The sequence below is a fragment of the Xenopus laevis genome, chromosome 1L (genome assembly GCF_017654675.1).
Source record: "Xenopus laevis strain J_2021 chromosome 1L, Xenopus_laevis_v10.1, whole genome shotgun sequence".
Taxonomy (NCBI): Eukaryota; Metazoa; Chordata; class Amphibia; order Anura; family Pipidae; genus Xenopus; species Xenopus laevis.
The window spans coordinates 9,632,350-9,649,624 of NC_054371.1; the positions used below are offsets into that span (position 1 = coordinate 9,632,350).

A 17,275-nucleotide genomic window follows, 5' to 3' on the forward strand; every position below is an offset into this window, starting at 1 on the left:
TTAAAAGAGCCTCCCCATAATTCCATCAGCAGAAACATGACACTGCAAAAATATGCTTACCCTGAGAAGGATCAGTGTGGGCCAGGTTATAAATAGGACACAGTTCTCTAGCACAGACGCATAGTGATGCCACTGCTGATCCGACGGGGTGAAAACATCAAAATCCCTCATAAAATGGCTGGAGAAATGTTCCCCTTTACACCCAGCACCCTGCGAGCCCTGCAGAGACAGAGGGAGCTCTGTCTTGTCCCGCAGAGCTTTGACTTCCAGCCCAGCAGTGCGACCCCCTGTGACCCGGCCCCAGCAGGACTGTCTGTGACTGACTGTCACGATCGCCGCCCGGAGCAGGTCCAGGAGCTCCGGGCGGCGCGTCCTTCCCTGCCGGCGTTCGCTCCCAAAATGGCGGCGCCCATGGCCGCCACGTGGGTAGCGGCCGGCTTATACGCGAGTATATACGGTAGTTATAAATAAGAATTAATGAGAAATATAAAAGCCACAATACATGTGACAATCACCTCGTGAATGACAACAAGGCAGCAGGGAGGAATGTAATTAAACATAAAAAAAATAATCAAATAATAGAAATCAGAAAAAAGTGGGGTTTTTTTCCAGTATATGAATAAAGGTACCTTTGAATGACGGCCCATTCTATAATAATTACATCTTATGCTATAGGATAGAAGGGGCGGTGTTTAGTCTCTGGAAAAGTAAAAAAAAAGAAACGTTGAAAAAAATCCTCTGTCTCACTAATGTATTTATTTGCGTTTGTCTGGGGGAGGGGCAGTGGGTGCTGTTACCTGGTGACTCTAAAAAAAATCCCTACCTGGTGACTCTAGTGATGTTATCATGAGATTTCGGATGTGCCAAACACAGTTAGGGAGTAGGAGAGACTGAGCTTTACCCAGGATGGTGTTTGTTCTGGGGATCAGGGCCAAGAGGCAAAACAGTCTCTAATCCTCCACCTGCAATTTAAATCTCATCTGAACTCACCCTGGATAAATGCTTTTAGAAGGAATCATCGAATGGGGTTATTGGCACAAACCATAATGGTCACTGGCAGTTCCATTGAATTATTAGGTAGTGTGTTATCTGAACCTGTGAAGATGTGATACAGCCATTATAGGACCATTGTGACCAGATCTCACTTTCACACCTCTGTGAGTTTCAGCCAACACCTACCTGAATAGTTCAATGGAACCATTGTGATCGGATATTGGTGACTGTTTGCTTAAGGGGTTAACAGCCTTGTATCTTCAGCTCAAACAAAAACAAAAGCAGGATAGACTTACTGTCACTTGAAAGAGGAGCCCAGATGATATGTAAAAAGTAGAAAATATTTATTGGGACATACTTAAGCCTGACGCGTTTCGTGCCAAAGGTGGGCACTTACTCATAGGCTAACAGTCTCCCCTCCACAGAATCCTTTTAAACGGGAGGATAATGACCACTTTTGCATACATGACATCATACTTGTTTTTTTGTCCCTCTATTTATTTCCAAAATGTTGGGATGTATGAATTAACATACATTATATTATACATAAGACGCAGTGTAATAAAATGATGGTTCCCGTCTCTGTGATTCGCTCATGACTCTATCAATTCATTCGTAACGGACTTTGCCTTGTTCTGTTTCATGTCGTTTTATATCAGTCGTCACACGTCTGTCTCTGGCCGTCTGTCCCTCCCAACGCTTGGCGTCTCTGTTGTACAATGGTGGGAGGTTTGGAACTGCAGGTTCTTCTAGTTTCCCTGCACATAATCAGTGGAATAATAATCTTTTCTCCCAGACTGTCCTTGGGAAGAGCCAACACTGCAGCCCCTCACCAGCAGGGGGCACACTCTGCCAAACATATTAAAAAACAAAAGGCATCTCAGAGCCCACTGGAGATTTCATGTCAATCGTCTGTTTTCTACATTTCATTTGCACTTGCTGTCCGTTGTTTTGTCCCCTCTCTCCATACGCTGATCCCCATCTTCTTCCTTTACCAGAGAAAGACATCCAGTAATTATTAATTGATTATTAATTTATTGCCTCCAAATAATCCTTACCTGCCTCCTACACTGCACTAAATCCGCTTGATCAAATCAGATTAATTGCTGAATTAAGAAGCATCCGACCCTTTCTTAAATCTATCTAATGCATTGGATTTGACCATTTCTTTTTCCTCTTTTGCTTTTCATGGTTTTTTGTTGTTTAACCCAAACTCCTTTCATATCTTGGAAAGTGACACTCTAAATATGTATAAAGGGGAACTACGCCCCAAAAGCTGCTTCTTGTAGGAAGCTGTAGCTTGAAGGAAATTCCTAAATGATATTAATTACATATTCACTGATAATCGCTATTACAAATGTTTTTATGAATTTTAAATAGATTTTTCATTATGAAATAAAGCTTGGGTGGCATTCTTCTTTAAGCAATAAGAAGAAGAATAATGCAATATAAAACTAAAACAGAGGGGTCTTCATTCCATTATTTGTAGGGGTGTTTCCAGGGCCCACATTAGTTGTGATGGCCCATAAATAGATTGGGTTTCCGGTACCTACATGTCAGGTAAAAGCCAAGAATAGTGGAGAGGGAGAACAGCGCCACCAGCAGGAGACTGAAATATCCGCAGAGCCGAGGGGTGAGTGGACTCTTTGTGTTGGTATCAATCACATTGCAGAAGGGTAACGTAGAACTTTCAGGTCCATCTGTAGAACAGAGACAATTAGTGAGAGGGATATTGATGTCCGACAATGTACAACATCTTTATACTCAATGTTATAATGGTAATGACATGCAAACGTGTCTGAGATTAGGGGGGATAAACAAGAGGCCACATTTGTGTGAAACACATGAATACTTCTTACATCACTTACATGGAGTCGTGCACCACTTCACCACCGGAGATGCATTCACAGCAATGAGGATTATGGAGATGACACTAAGGCACCAAGTCATAGTCCCTCCAGCCCCTGAGAGACACAAGAGAAAACTCATCTCTATCAGCATCATCTTCCTCCAAATCCAAATGGGACTCAAGGACACGTAATTATATTTATTCTTCCAGCTGTATAGCAAGGCTAGTTGTAAGTGTTCATCCAAAATCTCACCTACGTAACCTTCAGCTACACCAGGAGTATTTAGTAGAGAATCTAGGCCAATTCCATGCATTACTCCCTTAGCTTACATTTATAAAGGCCGGGCCCCCCAGCTCATAACAAGGTTACACATACAGTACAACCCCATTTTAGCTTTTTTCAGGGGACCAAAAAAATAATGTATAGTCCTGGAAAATGTAAAATTAGGGAAATTCATTCTGTATTGTGTATTGGTAGGACCACAAAAATGGTAAATGACAGAATACTTCATTCATAATCAGGGGACGTAATATTGAGCTTTTACTACATATGTCACCCTGTTTTAGTTCCAGGGGTACCCAGGGCACAAATAAGCACTCACCCCAAATTTCCCCCTAACTGACCTTCAGACTGGGCCCCCTTAGCTCATAACTGGGTTACAGATATATAGAAACATTGGGGTAACAGTCACCCTGCTATAGTTGCAGGGGTACCCAGGATACAAATAAGCACTCACCCCAAATCTCCCCTAACTGACCTTCAGACTGGGTCCCCTTAGCTCATAACAAGGTTACAGATATATAGAAACATTGGGGTCACCCTGCTATAGTTCCAGGGGTACCCAGGGTACAAATAAGCACTCACCCCAAATCTCCCCCTAACTGACCTTCAGACTGGGCCCCCTTAGCTCATAACAAGGTTACAGATATATAGAAACATTGGGGTGTCACCCTGCTATAGTTGCAGGGGTACCCAGGATACAAATAAGCACTCACCCCAAATCTCCCCTAACTGACCTTCAGACTGGGTCCCCTTAGCTCATAACAAGGTTACAGATATATAGAAACATTGGGGTCACCCTGCTATAGTTCCAGGGGTACCCAGGGTACAAATAAGCACTCACCCCAAATCTCCCCCTAACTGACCTTCAGACTGGGCCCCCTTAGCTCATAACAAGGTTACAGATATATAGAAACATTGGGGTGTCACCCTGCTATAGTTCCAGGGGTACCCAGGACACAAATAAACACTCACCCCAAATCTCCCCCTAACTGACCTTCAGACTGGGCCCCCTTAGCTCATAACAAGGTTACAGATATATAGAAACATTGGGGTGTCACCCTGCTATAGTTCCAGGGGTACCCAGGGTACAAATAAGCACTCACCCCAAATCTCCCCCTAACTGACCTTCAGACTGGGCCCCCTTAGCTCATAACAAGGTTACAGATATATAGAAACATTGGGGTGTCACCCTGCTATAGTTCCAGGGGTACCCAGGGTACAAATAAGCACTCACCCCAAATCTCCCCCTAACTGACCTTCAGACTGGGCCCCCTTAGCTCATAACAAGGTTACAGATATATAGAAACATTGGGGTGTCACCCTGCTATAGTTCCAGGGGTACCCAGGACACAAATAAACACTCACCCCAAATCTCCCCCTAACTGACCTTCAGACTGGGCCCCCTTAGCTCATAACAAGGTTACAGATATATAGAAACATTGGGGTGTCACCCTGCTATAGTTCCAGGGGTACCCAGGGTACAAATAAGCACTCACCCCAAATCTCCCCCTAACTGACCTTCAGACTGGGCCCCCTTAGCTCATAACAAGGTTACAGATATATAGAAACATTGGGGTGTCACCCTGCTATAGTTCCAGGGGTACCCAGGGTACAAATAAGCACTCACCCCAAATCTCCCCCTAACTGACCTTCAGACTGGGCCCCCTTAGCTCATAACAAGGTTACAGATATATAGAAACATTGGGGTGTCACCCTGCTATAGTTCCAGGGGTACCCAGGACACAAATAAGCATTCACCCCAAATCTCCCCCTAACTGGCCTTCAGGCTGGGTCCTTTAACATTCTTGAAGCAGACCTTGGGGCGAGCACCCCCACAGTTTGGGAATTTCTGCTTTAAAAGGTACAAACCCCAACTCTGCAAAGTATTCTTATAAGAGTTGTGTGCCAGTTCAGCAGACATAATTATTTACATATAACAGTTGAGTAATGCAGCAATACAGTGAGTTTTTTAGCTACAATTTCTTACCATTATCATAGAAAAGCCAGAAGACTGAGCTGAAAAAGACACAGGATAGGGACAAAGAGCCCATGGTTTCCATCAACTCATTGCAGAACTTCGGGAGCCTCCTCCCTGTGGATTACAGGACAAATTACTTATTTCTTAGGGAAGTTTATACATTTCTAGACCAGCTTGTTTCTCTTACTTGAAGAATCAATAACATAACAACAATAGATTTTACTTTTACATATACATTTGTACACTCTAATAGTATCCAAGCCTCTGTCTGTCTGTCCAACATCTCATTCCCAAAACCAAGGGGATTCATTTGTAATTGCCCCTGTTATTGGTACGAGAAAACCTTTCATTCCATAGTTCTGTAGAGGGACAGAAATGGCTCTAGAAACCTGAGCCCTAAGGCTAATGCTACACAAGGCATGTTCTGGGCTGCAGAGAAATCCCTGAAACTGCCTGTGATGCTTCCCAATAGGAGCCACCAAACCACAGGTCCAAGGGGTATCAACATTTACCCTCATAAGCACTTTAATGTTAAAAAACTACATTTCAATCAGTGACAAAAATCTGTTTCCAGTTCATATGGGACAGCAAATCCCCAAGGCAGCACATAAAATATCTATCTGCCGTAAGATGGAAGGGGGCCTGGGAATTCGTGATTTGGTAGAACAGAGGAGCATTCCCAATGTAAATCCCTTAAGGTTCTCTCCAAGAAACTATCCATCCACTTATACTTATTCCGATTCATACAGTATGTGGTAATACTATAAGGAAAAAAAAGGCCTTATTTAGCCCATACACCTGTTTTAAGTTGCTATAGGAACCCAGTGTCCTCCTACCAGGTACTAGGACTACATCTGCTGGAGTTGCCCTAAGGTTGGACAATTGAGGTGTAGAGTCCATACAATGATAGACAGAATACTTGGGGTTACCCCAGCCTGGAACCCATGGGAAGCTCTCCTGAATAAAGTGAACGAAGGCATGTCACATCTATGGTTAGATACTTCTTACCCCTCTATCCCCATGTTCATTTTCTAGTTCCTTCATCTAAAAAAGGGGATGTTTTACCAGAATTGTGCTGAACGCATATGCCTTTAACATGTATGATACTATCTGGTGGTCTCTTGTTGAGTTTACCTCCATTTATGTCTCCTGATATCATTGTAACAATTGTGATGGGAAATGAAATTAAAAAGGCAGGATTTGGGGCCAGTTACTAACAAATTAGTAAATGATGATTTCCTTCTATAGCCCTATCATTAATAATATAAGGGACAGTGCAAGATAAATGAGTATTTTCCCATAAGATGTGAATGTTGAAAGGCAAAATGGCGAGGGAAGAGAGGGCAGGGTATGTAGTGGAATGAACTCACCCCTTGGGTGGCATCTAATGAGGGTGCAGATGAGAATTAGCAGTGGATGGAGGAGCGCCACACAGCACAGCCAGACACATACCTGCCCCATCACATTCACTGGGGGAAAGAAAAGAAAAGCAGGTCACACTGAGACTCATCTCTCTTGTCACCGGTCCCACTGATGCCCCAGAGCCACATAGTAACAGAGTAATGGAGTAACATAATAACATAGCTGCTCTAGTTACTAAATAAAATACTCAGTGGCATCTCCTATATCAATGGCAGTTTCAACTCTTATCCTCCTCTCTTTGCACAATCATCTAGGTCTGCGGCTTTGCTTGTACTGGACCTAGAACCTTTTCTCCCAGTATTGTGCGGCAGAGTATATGTGTATTGAGTATCTGCAAGCAACACAGGGGTTTCACTAGGTGCTTCCCAGTTTTTACCTTCTCCCCATTATCACCCTGTTTCACTTTCTTTTCAGGAATAAATAAATCAAAATGGGGAGTTTCCCCACTCAGTCATCATGGGATGCACCAAAATTCACAGGGTTCCCAGTTTGCAAGGTTCTAACAGAAGAACGAGGTAATCAAGGGGATATAAACCCTCCAGAATATTACATTATATTTCTTTTTCTTTCTTTCTTTCTTTCTTTCTTTCTTTCTTTCTTTCTTTCTTTCTTTCTTTCTTTCTTTCTTTCTTTCTTTCCTTTCTCTGTTCTCCTGATAATTACAGTAGCACTCACCCTCTAGTACCTACCCTGGATATTGATCTTCTTTATTTATCACTTTAAGACACTGTGTAGCAAGCTATGTTAAAACTGTCTTAATCCCTCCAGAAACAAATATATTTGTTTTTACAGGTTACTTTGACCGCAGCCAGTTAAGACCATCAGAACCATTCCTAGAGGGACATGGAACCAATAACAACTCCCCAACTGTGTTGGAAACCTCTGAGTAGCAAGATAGTAGCCCTGTATGACACTAAAGATGTTCTCATTGGCACTCCTGCCCGCTGGATCAGAACTTACCAGTAAATTCTGAAATAAATGTTGTGCTTGTCCTAGTGCTGTTGGTACTGGTACTGTCGGTGCTGGTTACAGATCTCTGGTTAATTGGAGATATCCCACTTGGCTCCACAGTCACTGCCTTTTTCTCTAAAGCATAACATGCAAATAGTAAGGTACCAAAGCAAAGAGGATGCACAAGAGGACAGGTTGAGCTCTGAAGACCCACAATCCAACTCTTTGGATCTACTTTGGCATATTCTATTTGCAAAAACCCTCATTTGTGATCACTAATGATCCATAATAACTGATAAGGATGTAAGATAGCCCCCCCTCCCATGAGGTCCATGGTTCAGTATTGGGTCTGGTACTACTGTCTCATGAGTATAATTCAAGTCTCTATATCAGGGCAGACTTTAGACTGGTTAAGGTTATGTTAAATAAACAAGACTAACTTGCAGCTTTCAGCAAGTGGCTTTCAGAGGCACCAACAAACTACATCAAGAAATTATTTCAGCTTAGTGAGTGCAGTAAGTTCATCAACTTATAAAATGACCTATTACAATGGCATCCTACAAGGTGTTGCACATCCCCAGTGTTGCTCCGTAGAAGTAAATGCAGAACAGTATTTAAGATGACCAGCCCTCACAGGTGGGATAACTCACCTGTCACAGTCACATGAATCTTAACCTGGGTTTTATTGTTCTTCCCATCTATAATTTGAAGCACATCATAAGTGTATGTGCCGTGGTCGTTCTCCCCAAGGTCCCTCAATGAGAAGCTGCCATTCTCTTGGTGGAACTCTAGACGTTCCTCATACTGACTGGCACATTGAAATCCGTGATGGTACGTGCCCAACCATGTAAGGTCTTTGTATAGATCAACCACCATTTGCTCATTGAAGTCAGGTCTTCCTCCCAAGAGAATCAAACTTCCTTCATAAGCCACTATCTCCTGGATGTTCATGTGGGATCCAATACCTGCAAAGAGGCAATAGATTTAGAAAATGCATTGACAGCAGGAGGCCTGTTATCAGAACAATAAAAGCAAGTTTCTCCCATGTGATCTGCAAAAACTGTGACTGTGCCCCAGGGTATTGGGCAAGATGAGGAGTCAACTAAAAGAGAGATGTGGCATATACTGTAGTGTATATTGGAGGAATGCCAGGCTAGGGGGGAAGCTTCTCTCTGAGTGACAGTTGCATGGAACTTGGCAGGGAGATCCAGAGAGGGTGGCAACTGGAAGATCATTCTGGTTTGGAGATTATCTGGAGATACATTCAGAGTAATAAAATGCTTAAATGCCAGGGTCATTAGCTGGCATCTTGGGTAATGAACAATTGTACTTTAGAAGTTTTCCTCAGGTGAAAGTGATATAAGAATATTGGATAAGGATTAAAGGGCAGGGCAGAATCAAGGGTAACTCCATTGCATTGGACATGGGGACATGGTCAGCTGGCAAAGGAATGGAGTTTGATATTATCACCCTGAAAGGGGGGTGATGGAATTTTGTGCCTCTAATAATAGCCTCACCTAGAGTCACTATACATTGTGACATGGGAAAGTCCCCACCGGAGATTTACCTAAAAAACATATGATGTGAGATTTTCTTGTTTCCTAAGCAGCTTTATTAGTTGTTTTCTCAGGGTTTGCACTTTCATAGAGGTAAAAAACAGTTTATATTTAAGCAAAATGCATTTTGTATATATGGAGCTAGCAAATAGTGGCTTGTAAGAAAGAGACTTCACAGAATTCATGGGTGTGCCAACCATTGTGTCAAAGTCCAAGTAGATATGGACGGCAAGCAGGAGAGATGTGGGTTAAGAGATCATCATTGAGACTGGGAGTGGAGAGGGAGATGTTAATGGAAACCACATGTATTGAGTAGTTGAACTAGTGAGGAAGTAGAAAGACAGAGGGGCCTAGGACAGAGCCTTGAGGAACCCCAACATAGAGACACAATGGAAAACATGAAGGAGACACTGAAAGGTTGACTTGAGAGGTAAGAAGAGAACCAAAACAGGGCAGTGTAATGAAGGTCAAGAGAATTAAAACTTGCTGAGAGATCTATGAGTATTAGTACAGGTATGGGACCAGTTATACAGAATACATGGGGGTTTCCAGAGAAGGGTTTTTATAATTTCCCATCTCCATACCTTGTATGTGAGTGTTGTATAAACCCCAATAAGATTGTTTTGCCACCAGCTTAGTTGGGATCAAGTACAAGGTTCTCTTTTATTAGTACAGAAAAAAGGACATCTTTTTTTAAAAAATATTTTTTTGCTTTCTGGACATTGGGGTTTCCCCATACCTGTCATGAGGAATGGGTTTTGGGTCAGAATATCGCTAATTTACCCACATACCTGCACAGTTCAATGGCAGATCAAAGAAACCTGTGATATAATAGGGAAATGACTCAAGCCTGTCTTGTGAGATATTTGATCCTGAAAAGACACTAACAATCACTGCCATAAAGCAAGGCACTACTGCTGTTCAATTACCAGAAAGTAATTAGAGACAATCCCATGGGCACTCAAAAATACTTTCCCCGGTAACTTTTTTTTACATTATTTTATTGTGCACATTGTTTTCAGGCATACATAAACCTGAAAGTTTATATCAAAAAAGATATATGTCCCAAGGCCTCTTAGAGTAAAAATAAGAATAATTTATTTAAATTCACATTTAAAAAGTATTCAGTACATACCACCCCACATATCCCACCTTACGCGTTTCGCACCCTCCGGCGCTTAGTCATAGGTGTGAATTTCAATAAATTATTCTTATTTTTAATCTAAGAGGCCTTGGGACATATATATTTTTTGATATAAACTTTTTGGATTTTGACTGCCTTGGAACTGGGGCCGGTCCCTTTGGCCATGCTGAATAGCTATATGGACTCCCGATCTTTCAATAGATATACATAAAAATGTTCTATATTAGTGACATTGTTGATTTAAGAGGCACACCCCTGCCGGTTGATAAGGAACATGTCTCAGTCACTATGCCAACTAAACTCTGCTGGAAAACTCTGCTGGTGCGTGAGGCAGCATTATTACTCATTTTTGCACCCCAGGCAAAAAGTTGCTGTTCCGGTGAGCTTGATTCTGCAGTTTCAGGGATCCTCGAAGTCAGAATAAAGCAAAAAATACTATTGCTCAGTTTGTCAAGGGTCTGTTTAGTATGTGTCCAAAGACCCGGGCCATGTAACAATCTATGGGGCTGGGGGTCAGCAGATATAATGAGTGGATCGTGCAGGTGACACCCCTGCAACCAAGTGCAACTGTCAGTAACTGAGATAACAATGCACTGGTATAATGAGGGTTATAAATATAGATACATATTTATTTATAGAAGCAGAAGACACCTCCACTCGTTCCACAAAGGAGACGAGTAATAATTCTGAGAATCCTGTACTAGAGCTTGTGACCCACACACATCTCTGCAGTGAGGGGGAACAGGCATCACAGTCGTTGTCTGATGTTCCACGTGAAACTGAACGGGAGTTTGTGGTATAAACAGAACATGAGACAATGGAATAAAGCAGGAACATTATAAAAATGGCGTCTCTCGCTTAGTGTGATATGTTTTAGTGTGTCCTGCCCACTGGTCAGGGATGTCTTTATTAATGGTCACTGTCTAAAACATCAGCCTTTTTCTGTCTCTGGGTGCTGGGAGTTTTTCTTTATCAACAGCTGAAGGGCAGCAGGCCCAAAATTTTGTTGTTGTCACCTTCACTACTGTATCTGTTTTACTCTTCTGTCTCCATCTTGTCTAACTGTCTCAATCTTGCCCTGCTGTCTCCATCTTGTCTTACTGTCTCTATCTTGTCCTATTGTCTCCATCTTGCCCTACTGTCTCCTTCTTGTCCTACTGTCTCCTTCTTGTCCTACTGTCTCCTTCTTATCCTACTGTCTCCATCTTGCCCTACTGTCTCCTTCTTGTCCTACTGTCCCATCTTGTCCTACTGTCTTCATCTTGTCTGACTGTTTCCTTCTTGCCCTACTGTCTTTATGTCCTACTGTCTCGATCTTGCCCTACTGTCTCTATCTTGCCCTACAGTCTCTATCTTGCCCTGTCTTATTTTTGTCCTACTGTCTCCATCTTGCCCTACTGTCTCTATCTTGCCCTACTGTCTCCTTTGTGTCCTACTGTCTCCTTCCTATCTTACTGTCGCCATCTTGCCCAACTGTCTCCTTCTTGTCCTACTGTCTTCTTTATGTCCTACTTTCTCCATCTTGTCCTACTGTCTTTATCTTGCCCTACAGTCTGTATCTTGCCTTACTATCTACTTTGTGTCCTACTGTCTCCTTCCTATCTTACTGTCTCCATCTTGCCCCACTGCCTCTATCTTGCCCTACTGCCTCCTTTGTGTCCTCTTGTCTCCATCTCAGCCTACTGTCTCCATCTCACCCTACAGTCTTCATCTCACCCTACAGTCTCCATCTCGTCCTACTGTCTCAATCTCGTCCAACTGTCTCCATCTATATTGTCTCCATCTCACCCTACTGTCTCCATCTCACCCTACAGTCTCCATCTCACCCTACAGTCTCCATGTTGCCCTACAGTCTCTATCTTGCCCTACTCTCTCCTTTATGTCCTACTGTCTCCATCTTTTCTTTCTGTCTCCATCTTGTCCTACTGTCTCTATCTTGCTCTACTGTCTCCTTCATATCCTGTTGTCTCCATCTTACCCTACTGTCTCCATTTCACCCTACAGTCTCCATCTCACCCTACAGTCTCCATCTTGTCCTACTGTCTCATCTATATTGTATCCATCTCACCCTACTGTCTCCATCTCACCCTCCTGTCTCCTTCTTATCCTATTTTCTCCATCTTGTCCCACTGTCTCCTTCTTGTCCTACTGTCTCTTTTATGTCCTACTGTCTCCATCTATGTTGTCTCCATCTCATCCTACAGTCTTCATCATACTCTACTGTCTCCATCTTTCCCTACTGTCTCTGTTTCTCATGTGTTACTGTCTCCATTTCATATGTAACAGAACAAATAACAGAAATAAAAGCAACAAGGAAGAGAGAGAAGTGGGAGGGTGGAGAACAATTTTCTCTAAAATAAACCAGCTTGCTGGTCAGATCTCATCTCACCCTACATTCTCCATCTTACCCTACTGTCTCCATCTTTACCTACTGTCTCCTTCCTATCCTGCTGTATCCAACTTGCCCCACTGTCTCCATCTCATTCTACGGTCTCCTTTATGTCCTAGTGTCTCCATCTTGTCTTGTCTATCTTGCACTACTGCCTCCTTCTTTTCCTACTGCCTCCACCTCACCTCAAAGTCTCCATCTTGTCCTACTGTCTACATCTATGTTGTCTCCATCTCACCCTACTGTTTACATCTTTCCCTACTGTCTCTGTTTCATCCTACTTTAACCATATCACCGAACTGTCGCCATCTTGCCCTACTGTCTCCATCATTGTGCTACTGTCTCCATCTCACTCTACTATCACCATCTTGTGTTACTGTCTCTATCTCACTCTACTATCACCATTTTGTCTCCATCTCATAACAGAGCAAATAGAAATAAAAGCAACAAGGAAGAGAGAGAAGGGGGAGGGTGGAGACCAATTCTCTCTAAAATAAACCAGCTTGCTGGTCAGGTCATGTCACTAGATATGAGTTATAATATGAGCTGGGAATTCCTTAGTCTGGGATGCTCATGAGACTTCCTTTTACAGGGATTAATGTTGTTAATGTATTACTAAGGTATTTCTATACAACCCCATAATATAAATAAATATGTAAACAACATTTTGACCCTGTAAATCAACTGACTTGTAGGATCTGATCCGTTGATTGGACACCATCCTACAGAATCTCCTGCAGTTTAACACTAAATGAGAAGTGATCATTTAGTGTTAAACTGCAGGAGATTCTGTAGGATTGTGTCCAATCAACTGATCAGATCCTACAAGTCAGATGTAGTTACATGGGCTTAAATTCAATGGGAAAATCTGATGTGTCAACTATAGGGAACATGTGACTCGACACACCTATGTAAGGGAATGCTGCATCTGGCACCCCAAGTACATTATATACAGTGAGAGACAGTGGTACCCCAAGTACATTATATACAGTGAGAGACAGTGGCACCCCAAGTACATTATATACAGTGAGAGGCAGTGGCACCACAAGTACATTATATACAGTGAGAGACAGTGGCACCCCAAGTACATTATATACAGTGAGAGACAGTGGCACCCCAAGTACATTATATACAGTGAGAGACAGTGGCACCCCAAGTACATTATATACAGTGAGAGACAGTGGCACCCCAAGTACATTATATACAGTGAGAGACAGTGGCACCCCAAGTACATTATATACAGTGAGAGACAGTGGCACCCCAAATACATTATATACAGTGAGAGACAGTGGCACCCCAAGTACATTATATACAGTGAGAGGAACTGCATTACATAACACCAGACTCCACACAGAACAAACACAAATGAGATATTATTATTAACATTATTATTCCCATGGAGCAACAATATTCCTTGAGCTCCTGGTCTGTGTGTGGGAGAATGAGTTTTGTGCAGATACAGCAGAAGAACTAGGAGACGGTTGCCTATTCCTTACCATAGAGCAGGGAGCAGAGGAGCAGCAGGAGGGCCCGGCTCATGTTCAGCAGCTCTGGGTCAGGATCAGAGGAGCCACATGTGTCTTCTGCCTCCGACAGCCCCAAAAAGACTGAGATAAGTCCCCGTCACTGATTTTATTCATTCTTGGCTCTGTCACATGTTTTCTGATAATGCCAACGAGTGAGGAGCTGCTGCTGAACAGGGAAATTCCTTTCTCTCTTGATGTTGATTCAAAGAATAGAATGTGTTGCTGTCAGTTACTTGAGAGACTGACAATATATACAGTAAATACAGTTTGTTTCCTCCGTGTTCTCTACTTTCCTCCCACTCTTCATAATCAAACAGGTAATTGGCTCCTGATAGAACTGACCTGTGACTGTGACAGGGAGTTTAGACTGTAAGCTCCACTGGGGCAGGGACTGATACAGAACACGCCTTGCCCCCTTTGTTGTGTCTGTTTTGTTAGCAGGAGTCCATTATAGAGGGGGTATTATTTGCACTAGGAATGTAATTATCTCAGTGCACAGGTTGTTTGACCTGTTTAACTCAAGAAATAATAAAAAACACATATTTTTCATGATTAAATCAATATTCTTTCATTCTTTGCACTCATGTTGAGGAAGGGGGTATACTGCCTCTTTAAAGGAGAATTAAAGCCTAATGATATTATGGATAGAAATGCTGTATTTTATATACTGAACTTACTGCACCAGCCCAGAGGCTCATTAGCCCTATAATGATAATGATCCAGGCCTACAAAACTGACCATAGTGGCCCCCATCTTCTAATCTTGTTAGGCATCTTTTGTGTGTCAGTGGCACTGCACATGCTCAGTGTGTTCTGAGCTGCTGCTGAAAAGCTGAGTTTAGGGGTCACTGGAAATAGCAGACAGTGAAGACACATCTAGAGGTTCATGCTACATAGCTGATTATTAATTAATTCTGATGCAGGGCCCAAGGCTGGAGGTAGTGTGGAGTTCAAAGCTGGAGGTACTGCAGGGGCCAGGGCTGGAGATAGTTTAGGATTTTTGGGCTAGTGCGGGGGCCCAGGGCTGGAGTTAGTGCAGGGGCCAGTGCTGTAGTTAATGCAGGGGCCAGGGCTGGAGTTAGTGCAAGGAGCCAGTGCTGGAGTTAGTGCAGGGGCCAGGGCTGGAGTTAGTGCAGGGGCCCAGTGCTGGAGTTAGTGCAGGGACCCAGTGCTGGAGTTAGTTAGGATCCCTGGGCTAGTGCAGGGGGCCAATGCTGGAGTTAGTGCAGTGGTCATGGGCTGGATATAAAGCAGGGGCCCAGAGCTGGAGTTAGTGCAATGTGCCAGTGCTGAAATTAGTGCAGGGGCTCAGGGCTGGATATAAAGCAGGGGCTCAGGGCTGGAGTTAGTGCCAGGGATTTGGGCTGGATATAAAGCAGGGGTTCAGGGCTGGAGTTAGTGCCAGGGATTTGGGCTGGATATAAAGCAGGGGCTCAGGGCTGGAGTTAGTGCAGGAGCTCAAGGCTGGAGTTAGTGCAGGGGCCAGTGCTGTAGTTAGTGCAGGGGCCAGTGCTGGAGTTAGTGCAAGGGGCCAGTGCTGGAGTTAGTTAGGATCCCTGGGCTAGTGCAGGGGGCCAATGCTGGAGTTAGTGCAGTGGTCATGGGCTGGATATAAAGCAGAGGCCCAGAGCTGTAGTTAGTGCAGGGGCCAGTGCTGGAGTTAGTGCAGGGACCCAGTGCTGGAGTTAGTTAGGATCCCTGGGCTAGTGCAGGGGGCCAATGATGGACTTAGTGCAGTGGTCATGGGCTGGATATAAAGCAGGGGCCCAGACCTGGAGTTAGTGCAAGGGGCCAGTGCTGAAATTAATGTAGGGGCCCAGTGCTGGAGTTAGTGCAGGGGCGCAGGGCTGGAGTTAGTGCAGGGGCCCAGTGCTGGAGTTAGTTAGGATCCCTGGGCTAGTGCAGGGGGGTAATGCTGGAGTTAGTGCAGGGGCCCAGGGCTGGAGTTAGTTAGGATCCCTGGGCTAGTGCAGGGGGGTAATGCTGGAGTTAGTGCAGTGGTCATGGGCTGGATATAAAGCAGGGGCCCAGTGCTGGAGTTAGTGCAGGGGCTCAGAGCTGGATATAAAGCAGGGGCCCAGAGCTGGAGTTAGTGCAAGGGGCCAGTGCTGAAATTAATGCAGGGGCCCAGTGCTGGAGTTAGTGCAGGGGCTGAGGGCTGGATATAAAGCTGGGGCTCAGGGCTGGAGTTAATACAGAGGTCCAGTGTTGAAGTTAGCGTAGACGCTTCTGGCAATGTAGGAAAGCAAATACACGTTGTTGCTAAACTAATACACATGACACGACACGTGTTTTCTTTTTTATAACTCTTTAATTTACATTTACAGTTATACCATGCATAGAGTTGTACATCATTCCTATTAAAAGGCTAAATATCATTAAATATACACATTGAATTTACACATTGAATATACTGAACACGCTGATTTATGTGTAGCCATAAGGCATCTAATATCAGTGCTAATAAGTCTTATTATAGGAATTAAAGGTACAGTAGCAACCCAGCCTGTGGTGCCACGGTCCTTAATATCGAGGGAAATATGTCGTTGTCATACCGTGGGGCCTGGGGTGGGGGTACAACATTGCCACAAGGAAAAGACTTGAGGGAAATAAATAGGGAATGTCACATTGTTGCTTTTGGTTAATTGTTTCTGTTTTGCTGAGCAATAAATTGTGATGACGTGATGGAATTCCCCCATGAATGGGAGAGAAATATTCGGGGAATCAATGACACAGCACATGAGTGTTACTCATTCACATCTTGTGCCTTTCACTTTCACACTCATTGTGCCCCAGGCATGACGCAAGCTTCACATACTTACTACATATTGTATCTTGTTACACAAGCCTACACTGGCTGCTATACACTGCAGACTGTACTGAATTCCAAGCAGCCATCACACTCACTCAGTAAACCAACACCCACGTTACGCTGCAGCACCTCACGCTGGACACACATGGACTCTACACCCACAGTTCTACTGCGTTAAATGTTGTGCTTTACAGCCCACAGCAATGCAATTGTTTTCACTGCGGATGTGCAAGCTCATAGTAAGGACTGTGCAAGATCTTATTGTGCCCCATAAATAATAAGCCCCATATACAGGTGCAGAAATGGAGCTGACACTTGGGCTGAGGGTGCAGTAAATCATGGCACAGAGTGGCACAGCCCAGAGATTTGTATT

The 17,275-nt window shown here is 43.7% G+C and overlaps 1 protein-coding gene across 1 annotated transcript; it reads right to left on the reverse strand.

Annotated features, from left to right (window-relative positions):
- Window positions 1-1,356: 1,356 nt before the first annotated feature.
- On the reverse strand, window positions 1,357-14,337 carry LOC121401546. Its single transcript, XM_041586738.1, has 8 exons — window positions 14,062-14,337; window positions 8,127-8,441; window positions 7,486-7,611; window positions 6,474-6,572; window positions 5,113-5,217; window positions 2,862-2,957; window positions 2,547-2,693; window positions 1,357-1,982 (listed from the first exon to the last, which is right to left on the reverse strand). Coding segments are annotated over exons 1-8 (933 nt in total). The 5' UTR covers window positions 14,105-14,337; the 3' UTR covers window positions 1,357-1,980.
- Window positions 14,338-17,275: the final 2,938 nt, after the last annotated feature.